At 35.0% G+C, this 22,397-nt stretch overlaps 1 protein-coding gene across 4 annotated transcripts in view; it reads left to right on the top strand.

The window, feature by feature from the left end:
* slc23a2 (solute carrier family 23 member 2) overlaps positions 1-22,391 on the top strand; it is a 42,722-nt gene extending 20,331 nt beyond the window's left edge. For all 4 annotated transcript variants that reach the window (XM_051116865.1, XM_051116866.1, XM_051116867.1 and 1 more), the window contains 11 exons: positions 1,455-1,612; positions 8,683-8,771; positions 8,848-8,915; positions 9,649-9,830; positions 9,934-10,054; positions 12,078-12,234; positions 13,768-13,915; positions 14,004-14,109; positions 14,763-15,030; positions 15,129-15,224; positions 17,656-22,391. In XM_051116865.1, the coding sequence (XP_050972822.1) occupies positions 1,455-1,612; positions 8,683-8,771; positions 8,848-8,915; positions 9,649-9,830; positions 9,934-10,054; positions 12,078-12,234; positions 13,768-13,915; positions 14,004-14,109; positions 14,763-15,030; positions 15,129-15,224; positions 17,656-17,900 (1,638 nt within the window). In that variant the 3' untranslated portion in view covers positions 17,901-22,391. The remainder of the gene's footprint in view (positions 1-1,454; positions 1,613-8,682; positions 8,772-8,847; positions 8,916-9,648; positions 9,831-9,933; positions 10,055-12,077; positions 12,235-13,767; positions 13,916-14,003; positions 14,110-14,762; positions 15,031-15,128; positions 15,225-17,655) is intronic.
* Positions 22,392-22,397: the final 6 nt, after the last annotated feature.

The raw sequence follows: 22,397 nt of genomic DNA on the forward strand, positions 1-22,397 counted from the left end.
GACCCTTGAGTTTGAAGCAGTGACCCCTGAGTTTGAACTATTAACCTCTGACTTTGAAGCAGTGTGAAACAGGTTTTTAAAACACAAGGCATCATACACTTACCAACTTTGTAAATGGTGTTATACATGTAAAAACATGTTTGATATCCTTCGGCTGAAGCTAAAATAATCTGAGTCTGTGTCCATCATACACTACGCGATTTTCTATTAAATCTGTCAACTCAAATCTGCATACTTGCTGTGACTTTCAGCAACAAGCGTTAACTTCTCCAGACTGTAAATTGGCAGAAAATCAAGGTAAAAATCATGTAGTGTATTCCGGGCTTTAGACTTCGAACCACTGATTTCAGCTTTCAGTAGTGAAAACTAGACTTTACAGTAGATCCGATCAACCAAACACATTTTAATACCAGGTGTAAAATGGCCTTTGAAACAGTGGCGCTCAACTTTCACTGCTGTAAACTTTGACTTCGAGGCAGCAACACTGACCTTTACAACTTTACAGCAGTGACACTTACAGTATAAACTACTGAGTTTAAAGCAGTGGCTCTTAACGTTACAGCAATGAAACCTTGACTTAAAAGCAGGACACCCAAATTTACAGCAGTGAGCGTTCGGTTTGAAGTAGTTGCCCTTTACAGCTGTGACATTAAAGGGGTCATGAACTGCTTTTTTGTTTATTTATTTATTTTTTGTACTGTTTTCTGAGGGCCACTTATAATGTTATCAAGATTTTTGCATCAAAAAACATAATTTAGAAGTAATTTTCTGTGCTGTTTTGGCCCGCCTCATGAGAACGCTCTGTTTGAATAGGTGTGGCGGATTGTAGACTCAGAAGTAAATGCCCACTGCTGTGATTGGCTAACAGTTGTGTATGTTTGACAGCCTACATCCTTCATAGATGGACACTGCTGTGATATAGGTTAAAAACGATCTGTACCACATAATAAACACACAAATTACTGTCGGATCCAATGCACTACATGCATAAATCAGTGGGCGGGGCTAAACAGGCAGTGATGTAGAAGCAGGCGTTGATCATCTTTTGCTGAGGTGGGGTTAAACCACACTGTTACATCATAAAGTGCCACATTCCACAATCTGTCTTTATGGCAGATTGGCTTCAATATAAGCTGTTTTTAGACTGACAGTTTTGAGTTTTGAAACTTATAGGATGTTTTGTAGTACAATGTTAAAAGATCTTGATTTCTCAGATTTTAATAAAAGATTTTGATTTCTCAGTTCATGACCTCTTTAAAGCAATGAATCAGTGGTACTCTGCTTTGAAGCAGTAACCCTGGACTTTGTAGCAGAGACCCACTGACTTTGAAGCAGTGACTCTGTGATTTACAGCACTGACCCCACTTTACCTTAGACTTGATTTGATGTTCTCCACAGAGATAACAGAAGAAAATACAGACGTTTTTTTTTCTTTCCACACCATTCTTCCTCAGCACTATCTTACCTGCTTCAGTGGAACTATCGCTGTGCCCTTCCTGCTGGCTGAAGCCATGTGTGTGGGATTTGACCAATGGGCAACCAGTCAGCTGATTGGCACCATTTTCTTTTGCGTGGGCATCACCACCCTGCTGCAGACCACCCTTGGATGCCGGTAAGTGTGTGTTAAAGAAAGATTTAGCAATTAGAATGTGGTCCAGAAACATTGAGCTACGGTGACAATGTAAGGTTCAAATCTGGCCTGTGTTGTAAATAGCATGTAGTGCTTCATTGTTTACTTACTACAAGTAAGCTCAACAGTTTACATGCACCTTACAGTTGAGGTCAAAAGTCAACATACAACTTGCAGAATCTGCAAAATGTAAATGATTTTATCAAAATAAGAGGGGTTATACAAAATGCAAGTTATTTTTTTTTTATTTAGTACTGACCTGAATAAGATATTTCAAACAAAAGATGTTCACATATAGTCCACAGAAAATTATAGCTGAATTTATAAAAATGACCCTGTTCATGTTTTTTAATTATTTTTTTATTATTATTATTATTATTATTATTATTATTATTTAATTTTTTTTGTTTAGTAATAGTTGTTTACGAGTCTCATGTTTGACCTGAACAGTTAAAATGCACGCTGTTCTTCAGAAAAATCCTATTGCTATCAACGCTGATGGTTTTTCAGACTTTTGGCATATCTGAACCCTTACCAACAGTGACTGTACGATTTTGAGTTCCATTTTAAGTTAAATTGAACTTATTTTGTCTTCTGCGGTACAGTACTGAATTTAAAAAAAATATATGATATTTAGGCAAAATAAGAAAAATGTACACATCGTCATTCTGTTCAAAAGTCTTATTCCCCTGCTCTTAATTCATTGTTTTTCCTTCTGGAGCATCTGTGAGCGTTTGAACCTTCTGTAATAGTTGCATATGAGTCTCTTAATTGCCCTCAGTGTGAAAAGATGGATCTCAAAATCAGACAGTCATTGTTGGAAAGGGTTCAAATACACAAAAAAACTGTTCAGGACAAACAAGGGACTCATGAACAGCTGTAGATCATTTAGGCAATAACACGGCATTAAGAATCAAAAGTATGTAAACTTTTGAACAGGGTCATTTTTATAAAATCAACTATTATTTTCTCTTGTGGACTATATGGAAATGTCTTTTATGTGAAATATTTTATTCAGATCAGTACTAAATAAACAATAACATGCATTTTGTATGATCCCTCTTATTTTCCCATTACTTCTGTTGTGTTTGCTTTTATTGTGCACACAGTTGTGTTGTGCGTGGGTGGTTTTATTGATTACTTTCAGGATGCTAGATGTAGACTTAGTTTACAACTGCATTTCAGGTCATCATATATTGCTTCTACTTTCTTTGTGTTCACTCCCAGAAAACAGTAGTATTATAATATCTTGATCATTCTGGCCACAGTAAAGACAGCAGTGGAGAATCTCAGCTTTCTCACTGGCTTGTCTTTGTAATTGCCAGTGTAAATTATGAAATTATACATAAATGAATAGTAGTGATTGTGGGATATTTTCAGTTAAACTGTCAGTTCACAGCGTGAGAACAATCTTAGCACGTCATGGTATACATGTTCATGGGTTGGGTAAGCAAGTCAGAACAAGGGTATGCACGTCATGACCTCACAGAGGTGAATTTAAAGTTTGCAGTTATTGGAAAGTTGTGATTAAAGCAAAAGGTAACGGTTTTTAGTGGAGACAGACATTGGCAGGCTTTGTTGTCATGTCTGGGGCATGTATTTGAGGGTGTGACTATATATTATGTATAACACTGGGAGATTGTAAATCTAGATATTTTTCACCCTTCTTGATGATGTTCAAAATGTTTCCACAACATATGTTTTAACACAGAAATGGCTCCTTTTTTTTTTTTTTTTTTTTTTTTTTTTTTTTTTTTTTAAATCATGTGGTTTTTTTTTTTTTTTTTTTTTTTTGTCCTTTCCTGTTGTTCCTCCACCTTACAGTACATTCTGTAATTTTGCTTTCTTCATTATTATTTTTTTCCTTTTTCCTGTCACTCTCCTTCCTCTTTCTGAAAGCGAAAGAAACCTAGTAACCTAGATTTGGTGTCGAATAAAATATTTATCTCAATTCTGTGCAGAGGAAAGGCATTCCCAAGTTTTTTTCCCCCACTGGCTACAAAACAAGGGCATTTTAGCCACATTGTCTTCCAGTTACATTTTTTGAAGGCCACCTTCTCGATATGGTCCATTAGCCTTGAGATTTGTTTGAAAATATTTCTCCATTTTAAAGACAGTTAACCCTCTGATGCGCACAAGTCTAACCGCATTTTATTATGAAAGGGAAAATAAGAACTGGAAATTGGAAGAGAACATAACAGTTGCCTTGTGGTGTAAGAGCTGCTTTTGTTGGAACAAAATCCAACTATCAGTTGTTTGTGTAACAGGAGGTCTGGAGAAAATGGGTCAGTTCAGTTTTAGCTGTGGTCATTTGTGGATTTTTGGGTTTGTGATTCAGGTTCTTTAATCACTCAGTAATGAAGGCCTTCAGCTCTTTATAGTGCTACTGTGCACGGGACACTCTGTGAGAGATGTGATTGGCCGAATACCTCAACCGTGTGATGGATATGTTACGCCCCTTACCGTGTTGTGATGCCGTGTCCCGGCGCGACGAGACAAAAACAATAAAACCCATTATAAATGAGGCATTTCTTATATCCAGTGAGGACGTAATTACTGATTGTAATGACTCGTACTGTATTTTTACGTGTTGCGTTTCGTCACGCTGCATAAACAACACCATGTCTGCATTTGTGATCATAAGAACAGCGAACAAGCACATGTGGAGGCATGTTTGAATGAGCCATTTTAGGAAGTCTTAACTTTTATAAAGAATATTTCTTTGGGTTTGAGACTTCAATCTTTGCAACTTTACAGATCTTATATATGTACGAACAGCTTGTAACACTCCAAAGACAAAGAAAAACATGAAATCACATCATATTATTAAAGTTGTGAATGTATGGCTAAGGCTATTAATCGATGGTTTGCTGGTAAATTTGTTTTTAAATAAATTTTTTTGTCGTTATATTAAAATTCTATACTATTTGAAAAACTCAAACAAACTACAAATCAGTCATTGTAGTTTTAAAGGTGACAGCGAGTGGTTGAAATGGGTACTGCAGTTTAAGATCAAAATATTGTTCCTCCCAGACCCTCCTCCTCAGACTTGACGCTCACGCTGGTTGCCAGATTGAGAACACGCAACACGAACAAGCTCGACTGACAATGGAAGGCGACGACCTTAGGGGCCATTCACACAGAACGCGTCTTTGCATCTGAAAACGTGAGACAGAGCGCTCAGGAATGGTTTTTAAAAAAGCTCAGCGTAGAACGCAAGGGTCTCATGTTGCTATGATTACAAATTCAGGAGTGACTGCTGTTCTGTACACACATGTAACGATAATTTAAGGGACTCACTCCCGCATTTAAATGGGGCTGTCACTCCTGAAACCTGCAGTGTGTATGTGGCCTGTAAGTGGGCGGAATCACACAGACCAAAACAAAATCAGACATACCAATATGGAATGCATATTTTTAAAGTAGAGGAACTGGCTGTATCATTGTTTTTCTGAGAAACAAGTGGGTGAACTTAGCATGTTAACTAAATATATGCAAACATATTATGGTGTTTTTAAGCTTTAAAACAGTCAAAAAAGTGTTTTTTATATATATATATATATATATATATATATTTTATTATATATGATTTTTTTTTAATAAATTAATTATTTTATTCAGCAAAGATGATGTATTAAATTGATCAAAAGTGACGGCAAACTCCTCTGTTACAAAACCGTAACTTCCTAGTTTTTAAAGATTTCTAAAATAATGTGTCATGGTTTCCACGAAAATACTAAGCAGCACAACTGTTACCAACATCAATAAAGAAATGTTTCTTGAGCACCAAATCCGCATATTAGAATGATTTCTGAAGGATCATGTGACACTGAAGAGTAATAATGCTGAAAATTCAGCTTTGATATCACATTCTAAAGTATATTACAATTGTTCTTATTTTGCATTTTTCATATAATTTGCAAACCATTAGACTCGGGTTGGAGCAGTCACCAGTCTGGCCACCGTGCAGTGCCTCCATGACCGTCTGCTTTGAATAAGGATCAAATGCATTTGATAAAACAAATGAGTACATGCTGGTCCCTTATAAAACAACTTGCGCGTCAGTGTCTTATCTACAGTCCTTGGGTCTGTTTATGCCCATACAAACATATGAAACATCAATCACAGCAACTTAGGAAACTGATATTTCCTGTGTAAGATTCCACTGTTAATGTTTTGCTGCCAAATTGAGCTTTAATGAAATTAATGTTGTAACATAGTTTTATGTGACGTCAATTTCTAGTAGGGTCTGTGGCGTAGATTGCAGGAGGAGGAGGCTGAGTATCTGTGGAGGTCTGATCCTTTAGGCAGTTCATGTCATAAAGACATTTAGCCTTTGCCTGTTCTGTGTCTGGCACTCAGTGTTCTTTTGAGGCCACTTTGCCTCTTGTGATCCCTCTATTCTGACGTCACTGGCTCGTGGCACATGCTGTCTCCAGGGCAACCTGAGTGAGTGACCGAAAAAAAGGAAGTGAGAGGAAGATAAGAGTGGAAAGAACCGGGCAGGTGTTGCCGGTAGAGTCACTTTTGTGCTGAGTCACTTTCTTAATGCGCTGCCTACACGTGCAGAAGAACTAGTATGTTTCCATATAGCACGTTTGTGTGCTGTGTGCGTATTTAATGATCACTGAAAACTGTAATACTATATCAGTGATACTAAACTGCACTAATTGAGAACAAATCATACGTGTTGCGTCTGACTGATCATCACTGAGCTGTAAGATAATGAACTGGTGTTTTGACCTTAAACATTCTCTTTATCTGAACACACATAACGCAGACCTTTTAAATATATTCTGTGCTCTTCTTTTGTCTTTTTGCAAAACGTGGATTGTTTGATGTTGGCTGTGTTCATTGTCATTGCTGGGTCATGATGACCCTCATCCCCCTTTGTTGCTCTGCAACAAATTAGCATGAAGTGATAAGGGAACAGAGAATGAGAGAAAGTTTAAAAATCAATGATTTTTTTCCCCTTTCATTTTATTAAATGTAGCAGCAGTCTTTATCAACAGACTTCAGAGCCCACATCAGTGATTGAGAGCCCGTATATGAGCAGTGTGTGTGTGGAGACATCTAGTGGTTAGAGCAGAGCTTCCCAAATTTTTAGAATTTTAGAAAAAGGGCCAAAAATCAAATGTTTCAAATGTTGTTTATATTATATTATATTATATTATATTATATTATATTATATTATATTATATTATATTATATTATATTATTTTTTTTTTTTTTTTTTTTTTCTTTTCATAAATCGTTTATTGTGTTGTGTTTTTATTGTTAGCTGTATTTTTGAGTTGTTGTTATTATTGTTATTATTATTATTATTTTTATTAATTATTATTATTTAATCAAAACAATCCAACTGCAGTTAATTTGATATTACTTGGAATGTGTGTGTGTATATATATATATATATCCAACATTGATCATTCTAATAATAAATCTGCATATTAGAATGATTTCTGAAGGATCATGTGACACTTAAGACTGGAGTAACAGCTGATAAAAATTCAGCTTTTCATCACAGGAATAAATTCTATTTTAAAGTATGTTAAAATAAAAAACATTGTTATATTGTAAAAACATTTTGCAATATTACTGTTTTTTTTTTTTTTTTCTATACTTTTAATCAAATAAATGCAGCCTTGATGAGCATAAGAGACTTCTTTAAAGACTATTACAAGTCTTACTGACCCCAAACTTTTGAACGGTTGTGTGTGTGTGTGTGTGTGTGTGTATGTGTATATATATATATATATATATATATATATATATATATATATATATATATATATATAAATAAATAATATAATTTATTTTTATTTTTTTTAATTTTCATAAATCGTTTATTGTGTTAGCTGTATTTTTGAGTTGTTGTTGTTGTCTATATAGAGAGAGAGAGAGAGATAATGTGTATAATGTGTGTGTAAAAAATTATATATATAGAAGTCAATCAAATGTTTAAAATGTTACATATATAATATATTATATTATATTATATTATATTATTTTTTAACTGTTTTTTTCTTTTCATAAATCGTTTATTGTGTTGTGTTTTTATTGTGTTAGCTGTATTTTTGAGTTATAATAATAATAATAATAATAATAATAATAATTATTATTATTATTATTATTATTATTTATTATTATTATTATTATTTTTGCAAATGAACTCTTCATGTTTATTTTTATATTTATTTGTTTATTTGTAGTAATAATAATAAATTCAATTAGTAACTTAAATTAAATTAAATTAAATTAAATTCACTTATTTTATTGCTTTTTTTTAATATTTTAAGGCAAATAAAACTAAAAAATGTTCAAACGAATATTAGAAATGAACATGCTTCACTATAGCTTCCACTAACTGTTGTACGCATGTTCACCTTAGGCATTCCAGCAGATGGCGTTGGACAGAGGCGTAGCATAAGCTCCTATGAGAAGCAGTGAACGTGGAAGCGGATTAGAAGTACAAATTGAGGATTTGAAAAAAAACAAAACAAAAAAAATTGTAAGAGGAGACTGGTTTTCCTTTGCTGTAAACAAATCTTGGTTCTCACACGACTAGTATATTCCACCGGAGCTTATGCTACACTTTATAAAGTTTTAAATATGGATATTTTTCTTACACAAATGCATCTATTTACTTCAGAAGGCCTTTATTTACCCCTCTGGAGCCATGTGGAGTACTTTTTATGATGGATGGGTGCACTTTATAGGACTTCAAAATCTCAACAGCCATTCACTGGCATTATAAAGCTTGGAAGATCTAGGACATTTTTTTTTTAATATAACCCCAATTGCATTCATCCGAAAGAGGAAAGTTATATACACCTAGGATGGCTTGAGGGTGAATAAATCGTGAGGTAATTTTCATTTTTAGGTGAACTGTCCCTTTAAGATCTCCTCTTGGTGACCATTACCTGTCTTTGCTCCTCAGCCACACATAGATGTTTTCAAGGGGCGAGAGTGTTGTGGATGTTTGAGTGTGTTTGTGTCAGTACAAGCTGTTCTTGTGTATGATTGTGTTTTTGTGTGTGTTTTGCCTCCAGGCTTCCATTGTTCCAAGCTAGTGCTTTTGCTTTTCTCGCCCCTGCAAGAGCCATCCTTTCACTGGATAAGTGGAAATGTAACGCAACAGGTACATGGCGCACACACACACACTCGTGTATCCTCTCACTTAAAACCGCTAATCTGATTGTCCTGTTTCTCTGCAGGTGTTCCTCTATTAAATGCCACAGAGCTGCCACACACAGAAGACATCTGGTACCCCAGGATACGAGAGGTGTGTTAAAACAAAGAGATGAAGATGAAAGAAATGAGATCAGACACATTTAATGAGGAACATTAATGTAAAATTGATAAAGGAACTGATGGTGTGAAACTGATGAAATAAAATGAGGTGACAAAGTGGTTATAACAGGATCGGCCCATGGAATTGTAACACCATAAATGAGATTATGAAAATTGTCATAAAAAAAACCAATAAGTCCATTATCACTGTAAATGTTAATGGTATAGTTCACCCAAAAATGAAAATTCTGTCATTAATTACTCACTCTCATGTTGGTCCAAACCTCTAAGACCTTAATTTATTTTCAAAACACAAATTAAGATGTTTTTGACGAACTCCGAGAGCTTTCTGACCCTGCATAGACGGCAACGCAACTGACACGTTAAAGGCCACATGGACTGTTTTAATGATGTCCTTGCTTTCTTTCTGGGCCTTGAATGTCTTACGGGTTTGGAACAACATGAGGCTGAGTAATTAATGACAGAGTTTTCATTATTGGGTGAACTATCCTTTTATTTGTCTTTTAAGAGACTTTTGCTTAAACGGATTTGATATTGATTTTGGTGTGGCAGACGAAGACAAAGCAACTTGAGCTGAATTAGATTAAAAGGAGCATTATGCTGTCTGAAGGCCTTTGTCAATGACACTTTTTAACCTTCACTACTTTATTTCTTTGATCAGATTTAAGCACATTTTTTCTCTCCCTCTCTCTTTGTCTCTGTAGATCCAGGGTGCTATAATAGTCTCGTCTCTAATAGAGGTGGTCATAGGGGCCTTGGGTTTGCCAGGTGTCCTGTTGAAGTACATTGGCCCGCTTACCATCACCCCTACTGTTACTCTCATTGGGCTCTCGGGCTTCCAGGCAGCTGGAGAGAGGGCAGGCAAGCACTGGGGCATTGCCATGCTGTGAGTACAGTTCACACACACACACACATGATTTGGCTGTCAGTGTAATCGATTTGTAGCTCAGTGGATGCAGAGTGTAAATTCTCTCCCCTCTTTGAAACAGGACCATATTCCTGGTGCTGCTGTTCTCTCAGTACGCACGTAACATCCAGTTGCCGCTCCCCATCTACAGATCAAAAAAAGGCTGTACGTCTTACCGCCTGCAGCTGTTCAAGATGTTCCCAGTGAGTTTCTCCACATTAATCCAAGACAAACATGTCTGTTTATTTAATTCATGTGCATCCAGTGATGGAGGGAATTATATACACTACCAGTCAAAAGTTTTTAAACTAAAAATTTTTAGTTTTTTTTTAAAAAAGAAGTTTCTTCTGCTCACCAAGCCTTCATTTATTTGATCCAAAGCAGAAACAGCAGAAATTTTGAAATGTTTTACTATTTAAAGTAACAGTTTTCTATTTGAATGTATTTTAAAATGTAATTTATTCCTGTGATTTTGAAATGAATTTTTATGCATCATTGTTCGAGTCACATGATCCATCAGAAATCATTCTAACATTTTTTATTTGATACTCAAAAAACATTTGAGTATTATTATTATGTTGGAAACAGTATTTTTTTTTATTTTTCGGATTTCTTTGAATAGAAAGTTCAGAAGAACAGCATTTATCTGAAATACAAATCTTTTGTAACATTATAAATGCCCCCCTCCCCCCAGCTACATATATATATTATTATACTCAGCTATTTTAAATATAATAATAATAATAATAATAGTAATAATAATAATAATAATAAATGTTTCTTGAACAGCAAATCAGCATATTAGAATGATCATGTGAAACTGAAGACTGGAGTAATGATGCTAAAATGTAGGTTTGAAATCACAGGAATAAATTACATTTTAAATTATATTCACATAGAAAGCAGTTATTTGAAATAGTCAAAATATTTCACAATATTACTCAATATTGTATTTTGGATCAAATACATGCAGGTTTGGTGAGCAGAAGAGAATTCTTTAAAAAAATAATAATAATATTTTTAATAAAAAAAAAACTTTTGACTGGTAGTGTGTGAATATACATCATTTTTCTGTATTTTTGTTTTTCTCAGTGCCATTCCATTCAAACATTTATCAAACTTTATAAAAAAGTAATACAAAACACTAGTTTCTTAGCAGCTGAAATAAGAATATTTACTAATTATTTTATTATTTTTGTTTTATTCAGTGCCATTCCATTAAAATACTGCATACATTTGCTTATTTACTTGCTTTCATTATATTATATTATATTGTATACACTATGCTTAATATACTATCTTTACTATACTTAATATACTATAATTGTTCTTGTTTATTTCTATACTTAACTATTTCTTATTTTTGTTTTTCTCAGGGGCATTTTGTTTAAACATTTTGTCAAACTTTATAATAACTTTAAAATAATGAAACACAGTAGTTTGATAGCAGCTGAAATAAGAATATATATATTTACTTATTTACTTACTTTCTTGCATACTTTTTTTTTTGGCCAAAGTTGTGATAGAAGATATGAGAACAATTGTAAAAACAGTAAAACGCCACAACCTAGAATCTAAATATAATAATTTTTCTTTCTTTTTTTTGTATTCTGTTGTTAACATTTAAGTGATCATCTCTGGTTAATTTTAATTTTTGATTAATTGCAAATGTTGCTTTATAAATCTGTTAGCAGGTAAAGTTGTTGGACATGTGTTGCTTCATATCTCAATAATCAGTGTATTACGTTTTTCATTTCCTAAATGATCCACTTTCTCATAAAGGAATTATCGTGATCATTAGCAGTCTGTTGTCTCCAGCTCCCGGGAACGTGAGCTGGCATTTTCAGAGTCTTGGCACAGCTCGTAATCTGCCGTTAGCTCTGATGACAGCCGCAATTACCATGCTGTTTCATAAATGAGGTGTTTTTGGCCTGCGTTTTTAAATGGAAGCACAGCAGACAATGACATGGCAATGAAAGCGGGTGTAGGAGGCAGATAGAGGCAAGCCAAAATACACAGATTGATCCATGATGATGAATCGTGAGGGAGTTACAGCATGCAGTGTCGTCTGCTTGTTTGAAGGCTAGTGAAGGAGGTTGGATGACATGTCTGGCTTTGTGTTCAGCAGTCTGGGTTACTCATCAATTTCTGTTTTTTTTTTGTTTTGTTTTGTTTTTTTGTTTTTTTCAAGGAGCTGGATTTAACTCTCTTTCTGTCTCTTTGTAGATCATCATGGCGATCCTTGTGTCATGGTTTCTGTGTTTCATCTTCACGGTGACTGACGTGTTTCCTCCTGAGAAGGACAAATACGGGTTTTACGCCCGAACGGACGCCAGACAGGGCATTCTGGCAGTCGCTCCCTGGTTTAAGATACCCTACCCCTGTGAGTGCTGGTTTTGAGTATTACGTCTGTGTGTGTTGTAACTGCACATTACACTGACTGTACAATGTGCAATTACAACAGAATACAGTTGAGGTCAAAAGTTTACACACACCTTGCAGAAGCTGCAAAATGTTCATTATTTTACCAAAATAAGAGGGATCTTACAAAATTATATCTATATATATCTATATCTATATCTCTCTATATATATATATATATATATATATATATATATCTATATCTATATCTATATATATATATATATATATATATATATATATATATATATATATATATATATATATTATTTTTGTTTTTTTTTTTTTTTTTTTTTTTTTTTTTAGTACTGACCTGAATAAGATATTTCACATAAAAGACATTTACATATAGCCCACAAGAGAAAGTTAAATTTACAAAAATTACCCCATTCAAAAGTTTACATACTCTTGATTCTTAGTACTGTGTTGTTACATAAATGATCCACCGCTGTGTTTTTTTTGTTTAGTGATAGTTGTTCATGAGTCCCTTGTTTGTCCTGAACAGTTAAACTGCCTGCTGTTCTTTAGAAAAATCCTTCAGGTCCCACAAATTCTTTGGTTTTTCAGCATTTTTGTGTATTTGTACCCTTTCCAGCAATGACTGTATGATTTTGAGATCCATCTTTTCACACTGAGGACAACTGAAGGACTCATATGCAACTATTACAGAAGGTTCAAACACTCACTGATGCTCCAGAAGGAAAAGCTTTTTGAATTTGAAGATTAGGATAAATTTAACTCTTGTCTTCTGATAAAAAATTAAAGTATCTTCTGTAGCTTCTGAAGGGCAGCACTAAATGAAAAAATATGATGTTTTGGCAAATAAGAAAAATGGACACATCTTCATTCTGCTCAAAAGTTTTCACCCCCGGCTCTTAATTCATCGTTTTTCCTTCTGAAGCATCAGTGAGCATTTGAACCTTCTATAATAGTTGCATTTGAGTCACTCAGTTGTCCTCAGTGTGAAAAGATGGATCTCAGAATCATACAGTCACTGTTGTGAAGGGTTCAAATGCACAAAAATGCTAAAAAACCAAATAATTTGTGGGACCTGAAGGATTTTTTTCTAAAGAACAGCAGGCAGTTTAACTGTTCAGGACAAATAAGAGACTCATGAACAACTATCACTAAACAAAACAGACACAGCTGTGGATCATTCAGGTGACAACACAGTATTAAAAATCAAGGGTATATAAACTTTCGAACAGGGTCCTTTTTATAAATTCAGCTATTATTTACTCTTGTAAACTATACGTAAACATCTTTTATATGAAATATATTATTCAGGTCAGTACTAAATAAAAAAAATTACATGCATTTTGTATGATCCCTCTTATTTTGGTAAAATAATTAATATTTTGCAGGTTCTTCAAGGTGTATGTAAACTTTTGACCTCAACTGTATATCCAATAACCTTTCATGTGGTATGAATTTCTGTATGCTAAGCCTGATAAGATTACTCATTATACTTTGTGTGAATGGTTCTGTGTTCTAGTCCAATGGGGGTTGCCCACAGTGACAGCAGCAGGGGTGATTGGGATGCTGAGTGCAGTGGTTGCCAGTATCATAGAGTCCATTGGAGACTATTACGCCTGTGCCCGTCTCTCCTGTGCCCCACCTCCGCCAATACATGCCATTAACAGGTACAATACAATGACACAATATAAAAACTGACAAGACATATAGCATGTTTGGTATCCTAATGCACAAATTTGAATCTCTTTTTCTCAGAGGGATATTTATGGAAGGTCTTTCCTGTGTTCTCGATGGCGTCTTTGGGACAGGAAATGGCTCCACATCTTCTAGCCCAAATATTGGAGTGCTGGGAATCACAAAAGTAGGATCTTTTCCTATTGGGCCTGTCTGATTTTTCTTTTGTGCAGTCGCTTACAATGAAGGAACCAAAAATTAGCTTGGTTTTACAGAGAACAGTGCTAGGCTTTAAGGAGCTGGGTGTTAAAAGCACATTCAGAGAGCAGTCCATATGGCACATAGCAGCATGTGTTAGTCTGGCCCTCAGTGACTGCAGTGGATCATTAGCACCCCAAAGGCCTTCAATACTGAGCAGAGAGGCATTTGAGTTTCCAAAGCATCATTAACATAAGCTCTGGCTGGCTATGTACTCCCACATAGCCATTCCCACAGGAGCTATTTATTTATTACATATGCAACTGCTACTCATGAGGCTACTACTTTGATTTTAATACTTTTAAGTGTTATAGCTTCATAGTTACAAGTTGTCGTGACACATTTACTGCAGGAACTAGATATCAGCTTATTCATGGTTAAACACTTCAAAAGTTTGGAATTAGTAATAGTTTAACGTTAATATTTTTTTCTGCAGGGATGCATTAATTTGATCAAAAGTGTCAATAAAGACATTTATGTTAGAAACATCAAAAGAACAGCATTTACTTTTAATAAATAGGACTAATGCAGTAGTTTTTTCTGATTGGTTGTTTTCTTCTGTCTGTGTGTTTGATTGTGTAGGTGGGCAGCAGGCGGGTAATTCAGTATGGTGCGGCACTGATGCTACTACTAGGAATGGTCGGTAAATTCAGCGCTCTCTTTGCATCATTGCCGGATCCAGTTCTGGGAGCACTGTTTTGCACTCTCTTCGGCATGATCACCGCCGTTGGTCTTTCCAACCTGCAGTTTGTGGATCTCAATTCATCCCGCAATCTGTTTGTCCTTGGTTTTTCCATCTTCTTTGGCCTGGTCCTGCCCAGCTACCTCAAAGGAAACCCTCTAGTCACTGGTAGATACACAAATCCGTGTATATTCTGTATACTCACCACAATGATGATTGCTTCTCTAGGAACCAGTGAGGAACCATATTCTTTTCTTTTTTTGTAGGTATAGTGCAGATAGATCAGGTGCTGAACGTTCTGCTTACGACTGCCATGTTTGTAGGAGGTTCAGTGGCGTTTGTGCTGGATAATACTATTCCTGGTAAGTCCATATTTCATAATATGCTCATAAAACACTTTGTCTGAACGATCAGAAGATGGAGAACCTGTTTCTTTTCAATCCAATCAAACATTTGGTGAAAATGTCACTTTGTTGCTCTCATCCTTAAAAATAAACAAACTAGTTAATGTATAATATAAAATTTGAAAGAATTTCTCATTTTGTAGTTAAAAATGGTGGTTAATGTAGTAATAAAATAGGAATCACACAGGATTTTTTTTTTTTGTTTTTGTTTTTTTTTGGCACCTGTGTATGATAGTGTTGTGGTGCTGTGTTCAATCACCATTTAATTTTAAAATTATAACATTAGGAATTCATAGAACTATATAAATTGTGGCTGCACAGTTAGGCCAAAAAGCCTACATTGTCCGATTATATATCAATATAACTATTCTTCCACTGCTACTACTTAAATAAATCTTTTGTGTTGTCAGAAAACCACAGTAAACCCTAAAAGGGATAGTTCACCCAAAAATGAAAATTCTGTCATTAATTATTCACCCTCATGTCGTTCCAAACCCATACAATCATCGTTCGTCTTCAGAAAACAAATGAAGATATTTTTCATGAAATCTGAGAGCTTGCATAGACAGCAACGCAACTGACACGTTCAAAGCAGATAAAGGTAGTAAGGACATGGTTAAAATAGTCCATGTGACATCAGTAGTTCAACCATAATGTTATGACGTACAAGAATACTTTTTGTGCACAAAGTGAAAAAAATACTTTATTCAACAATATCATCTTTTCTGTGTCGTATACCTTTTTGGGCCTTGAACGTGTCAATTGCGTTGCTGTCTATGCAGGGTCAGAAAGCTCTCGGATTTCATTAAAAATATCTTAATTTGTGTTCTGAAGATGAATGAAGGTCAATATAAGGGTGAGTAATTAATAACAGAATTTCATTTTTGGATAAACTATCCCTTTAAAACGTACCTTCTGATGACTACAGCTGGTTTATTTGTGCTTATTACAAGTTTAGGAAGATCAGTGGCATGTGTTGGATTTTCAGATGCATGTTATAATCAACCTAAGATACAGAGATCACATTTATCATGAAACAAGCCTCTCCAAGAAACTGAAAACGCAAGATCATAAGCTGCTCATGTGTAAACAAAAACAGTGCTGCCCTACACTGCACACAACTGAATTAAAGGTGACCTGTTGTGCCACTTTTTACAAGATGTAAAATAAATCTCTGTCCACAGTGTGTATAGTTTTAGCTTAAAATACTCAAAAGATAATTTTTTCTTATAGCTTGTTAAAATCGCAGCTTTCTAGAGTGTGAGCCAAAACGTACTGTACCGGTGACTGTCCCTTTAAATGCAAATGAGCTGGTGCTCATGGCCCCTTTTCAGAAGAGGGCGGAGCTTCAAGAACTGGCAAAAACAAAACAGGAAAATCTCACACACTGAAATTTTTAGAAACTTTCAGTAGCCGTGTTCAGCAATGTATATTCTAACCGGAATCAGTTTCATAATCAATCATGTGATAGTACTGTACATAATAAATGCACATTTATGAATTACACCGATGGAGAGCACGGCATGATAAAAAAATAATGATTATGAGCTTGACAAATTCAAGCGGTTGACTTCACATTGCTTTCATATGCAATTTTTAAAGGAGAAGTCCACTTCCTTTTAAAGGCAAAGTTCATTTTTAAAGGAGAAGTCCAATTTTTAAAGGAGAAGTCCATGGTGCCCCATTTTTGAACTTCCAAAATGCAGTTTAAATGTGGCTTCAAACAATCCCAAATGCGGTTGTAAACAATCCCAGTCAAGAAAGAAGGGTCTTATCTAGCATAATGATCTGTAATTTTCCTAAAAATGATACAATTTATATACTTTTTCATGTCAAACGCTCGTGTTGTCGTACTCTGCCTGAACTGTTTTTTTTCTGGTTCATGACAGTTAGGGTATGTCTCATGTTCTCCCTCAACTTCAAATTGTCCTATGTCGCATGTTCACTTTGCAAAGACGGGGTTGGTAAGGGAGAAAATACGATTGGAGTTTTTCGACATACCCTAACTGTCTTGAACCAGAATACACAGAGCTCAGCAAAAGAAAGGCAAGATGAGCGTTTGAGATTAAAAAGTATTTAAATTGTATTTTTTTTCGCTACATAAGACCCTTCTTCCTTGTCTGGGATCGTTTACAACCGCATTTGGGATCGTTTGAAGCTGCATTTAAACTGCATTTTGGAAGTTCAAAAAATGGGGCACCATATCAGTCCATTATATGGAGAAAAATGCAGAAATGTTTTTCTCAAAAAACATAATTTCTTTACGACTGAAAAAAGAAAGACATAAATATCTTGGATGACAAGGGATTGAATACATTATATGTGAAACCTTTTAATTTTCGGTGCATTCCCTTTCTCCCTCTCATTAGCTCTTTCTATTCCATTCCAGGCACCCCGGAGGAAAGGGGTATCCGTAAGATGAATCGTGGGAACAGCGTATCTAAACGGGATAGAATGGAGTCTTACGACCTTCCGTTTGGAATGGACTTCCTGCGGCGCCATCGCATTTTCCAATACCTCCCAATCAGCCCCACTTTCGCTGGCTACCAGTGGAGCGTTCTCACCCACAGCTGCCATAACAGGAGAGAGGACGACATGCCAACAAAGCCAGAACTAGGAGAAAGCGGGGTATAGTGTTTAGCACGGGTAGGTTTTCAGATGGTAGTCGCAACGCGCCATTCCACCCAGTCAGTGAAATCCTCAGTCCGTTCCTTTAATAAAAAGCCAGCTGTAGACTCTCTTCATCCCACAATCCTTTAAAAACTCTTTCCTTTTTGATCAAGTTTGTCATCAACACTAAAGTTGGTTAACACACCTTCTAAACACTTCGACAGCGCAGCAGCTTTGGAGCTGATCTGAAGGTGTCTCCATGACAACAGCGAGTGGATGCAACGCAGGTTGTACTCGTTCATCTCTCTCTCGGAGAACACGAAAATGGACTGATAGATGGAAAAATCACTTTATAAAAAATCTACCGAATTTCCAATATCAGTGTTCCTTTTTTTTTGGCCTGCACTGCTCCATCTGCACAAAGCATCCGTGTCAGATAATTGGAAGTGTTCGAATTTAACCAACGCATTAATGAGTGCCCTCGGTGGCCACTATCACATTCGCACCAAACACAAACAAGCCCAAACTTGCTTTATGCATGGCGCGGATCCCGTTAAAAAGCGAGAGGATTAAGGTTTACTTAGTGGTGCAAGGTTATTGTGCTTTATGTTCGAATTGCACTGCTTGAATTAACGCACAAAATGTAGTTTGCTTGTTCCTAATTTAACTTCCAGTGTCCGAGTCTTGCTTCCGAATCCTTCGAATGCCTTAAATGTAAGGAAACTGATTCAGTCATACAAATTTATGTTTCAGTCATCTCGTTATGCTATTTTAAATTAATAGCTCATATTGAAAGCATTTCTTATTACATACTGTATTTTGCCACCTTGAAATTGTAACGATTGCGCGTTTTGGAGGCGGATGGCTATGCAGTAGATAAAATTGATATGAGAAACGAATGTACTTGCAGTGCATGGTTTTCAAAAGAAGGAAGACTGGAAGGGAAAAACTTGAGAACGGTCGCACTCAGGCAGTCCCATTGAAAGATGTGGGGAAATGTTGTTGTTTGTTTGTTTTTTTTTTTTGGTTAAAATCTGTTGAGCCTCTTTTGGGCGCCACATTTTTGGCCTGTTTTTTGTTTAATATTGGTGGCACTTTCTAACTGCTGTTCAAGTGAATGTGGTTCATAATGTAGATTCCCACAAGCACTGCAGGTGTGCTTTGTTTTTGGACGCAGAGAGGATGCGCAGCATTTAGCGGGCATTTATTGACAGGCTCTTCAACTGTACAAATCCTACTATATTGCATTATCACAATCGATTACTAATCACTAGTATTTAGTTGTAACTATAAGTTCATTCTCATTTTTGGTTTACAGACATTTTATAATCTTTACAGTAACTATGTACAACACAAAGCATTTTTAAATGTACACTATGACTTTTATAGCATTTAAACTGATTTTTGACCATTGGAGACACTGTCATGGAGTGGTGACTTCAGCAGCCTTCTTGATTTAATAGTGTGCAGTTGTGCTTTGAACTCTGATGGTTGATCTCTATTTGAGGCTCATACTGTATCCACTTCAGATTCAGAGTTGACTTGTAATTTATTTATTTAAATGTATTACGTCTAGTCTTTGTGCAGATCCTTTTTGCCTGTAAGCAGGAAAGGGGAGATGCAGTTCTCCACTCTAAGGTTTGATTTGTTATAGGTGTGTGTTGCAGCTTGTCAGCATGGTGCAAAGAGAAATTGCATTTTTTTTTTTATTACCACAGTCTTGATATTTACAACATAACTGGTGCTTCCTCGGTGAGTCATTCCAACTAACGTTTGAGATGTTTTTTTCTCTTTCTACCTGACCTGTAATACAGCCTGATGGTTTCTTTCATTTGTTTTGTATTAGTTTTTAACAGAAAACCCTCATTATGCAAGGATCATTTCACTTGGTAACATAATTTTACAACTATTGCTTTGTTTTCAGCCTTATTTACACATTTTTTCCAAAAGGTTTTGTGCATTATAGCAGGAAGGAACACTTTGCTGAGTGTGTTTGAGAATGTTAAAGTGACAGTATTTGGGACCTAACAGCCAGATCATATACTTGTATACAGATAACAGTGCTGTATACAAGGCAATACTAATTTACTGTACTGTTTAGTGAACACTTGGAACAGAGTGCTGCGGTTAACTGAGTATCGACAGTTCAAATCACACTGTCAAAACACAACTTGCGTTGTAAAGAATCCATTAGCACTTTTTGTTCTTAAAATAATCTTATTATAATACATTCAGTGCTCTGAAGTGTAGTGTAATGATTGTCTATGAATCCAAAGCAAGTGCAACTGAGAAAGTGTGCGGTTTGCCTCTAAATCTCCTCCCATTCACACCGATAGTGCTTGCAGTGGTGTCAGTCCTCATCTCCGAAGATTTTTATCCTTAAATATTTTATTGAAATGTCATTTGAAACAGAATATGAAGATCTTTCACATCCTGTGATGTTTATTTGTCTGTCATTCATAAAGGTTTCTATGTGACATGCATAAATATTTGTCAAGTACTTGAGAAAAATGTCATTTCAAAAGAATTTCTAACATTTGTCTTTGGCCCTATTCTATGGAAGCCCGTTGCCGCCACTGAATAAAAAAATAAAAAAGGTAATTACAAGTTTTATCTCAAAATTCTGACTTTTTTTTCTGGCAACTTTTTTGAGAAATAACGTCAGAATTGCATGATATAAACTTGCAAATATAAACTGGCATTTCTGACTTTATAACACGCAATTATGTGTTATTAATTTGCAATTCTGAGAACATATCGGTCTTTTTTTCCCCTCAAAATTGGATTTTGTAACTCGCAGTTGCAAGTTTATATCTTACGATTCTGAGAAATGTTAGAATTGCAAGAAAAAAGTCAGAATTGCGAGATATAAACTGAGAAAAAGTCAGAATTGCAGGAAAAATGGCAGAATTACAAGACAAACTCACAATTGTGAGAAATAAAGTCAGAATTGTAAGTTTTTATCAGAATTCTAAAAAAAAATTCAGAATTGTGAGGGGGAAAGAAGTCAGAATTACAAGATATAAACTCACGATTGCGAGAAAGTCAGAATTATGTTTTGATCAGAATTCTGAGAAAAAGTCAGAATTGTGAGAAAAAGGGCAGAATTACAAGACATAAACTCACAATTGTAAGAAATAAATTCACAATTGGGAGTTTTTATCAGAATTATCAGAAAAAGTCAGAATTGTGAAGGAGGAAAAAGTCAGAATTGTGAGGGGGGAAAAAGGCAGAATTACAAGATATAAACTCGCGATTGTGAGAAGTAAAGTCAGAGTTTTGTTTTAGTCAATTATGTTTTAATCAGAATTCTGAGAAAAGTCAGAATTGCAAGAAAAAAAAAGAGTCAGAATTAAGAAATATAAACTCGCAATTGCAAGAAGTAGTCAGAATTATAAGATTTGAACTCGCAATTGTGAGAAATAAAGTCAGAATTTTGAGTTTTTATCTAATTCTGACTAAGTCAGAATTGTGAGGGGGAAAAAAGTCAGAATTGCAAAAAATAAAGTCAGAATTGTAAGTTTTTACCAGAATTCTGAGGAAAAAAGTCAGAATTGCAAGAAAAAGTCAAATTGCGATATAAATTTGCAGTTGCGAGAAATAAAGTCAGAATTGCGAGTTTTTATCACAACTTTGAGAAAGAGGTCTATGTAGTTTATATCTCACAATTCTGACTATTTCTCACAACTGTATGTTTATATCATGCCATTCTGAGAGTAAAAGGCAGAATTGCAAGTTTATATCACGACTAAGAGAAAAGTCAGAATTGATTTTTATTTTATTGTTATTTTTTTGTTTATTTATTTTTTTTTAATCTGTGGCAGAAACGGGCTTCCATAATATTCATAATACCATAATTTATTCATGTTAAATATGGTTTTTAATATGTGAACAGTTTGGAAACAAGCTGTTGTGCTAAATCTCAGTATCTGCTGAGATGTAAAGGTTGGGTCTTAATAACATGTTGGCATGTGATTCAAAGAAAAACAATCCTTCAGTTATTTTGAAGGGGGTATGTCTGAAGAATATACTTAGTTTCTCTGAATTGTAATATGTTTTTAATGTTTTATTGTTTTTTTTTTTTATACATCATCTTGTGTTTTTACAGGCAAAGAGATGTTGGGGGAAAAAAACTTATCTTAAATCATCATGCTGCAAAGTGCACCAATTTGTTACATTTTCATTTAAGAGTAAAATAAATGATCTCCTTTGTTGTCTTTTTTTTTTTTTTTTTTTTTTTTTTTTTTTTTTGTAGTTTGATGGAATATTTTTGTTAACTAGGCTGTTTTCGTATTTTATTTTTCTAACATTACTTCCTGTTCATGTTAAAAGTAGTAAAAATTTAGAAAGAGGTGCAATGCATTGAGACTATTCTAAATATATGAATATATATATTGAGTGCAGAATGTGCTATATTCTTGGACCAGCCATTGCAGCTCCTGTTAGTAGAAACAGCAGAAATTGTTTTGTTCCATGTTCCTAAAGATATTTAATAAGATGTTTCTGAGCAAATCATGTCTT

The sequence above is a fragment of the Labeo rohita genome, chromosome 8 (genome assembly GCF_022985175.1).
Source record: "Labeo rohita strain BAU-BD-2019 chromosome 8, IGBB_LRoh.1.0, whole genome shotgun sequence".
NCBI classification, from domain to species: Eukaryota; Metazoa; Chordata; class Actinopteri; order Cypriniformes; family Cyprinidae; genus Labeo; species Labeo rohita.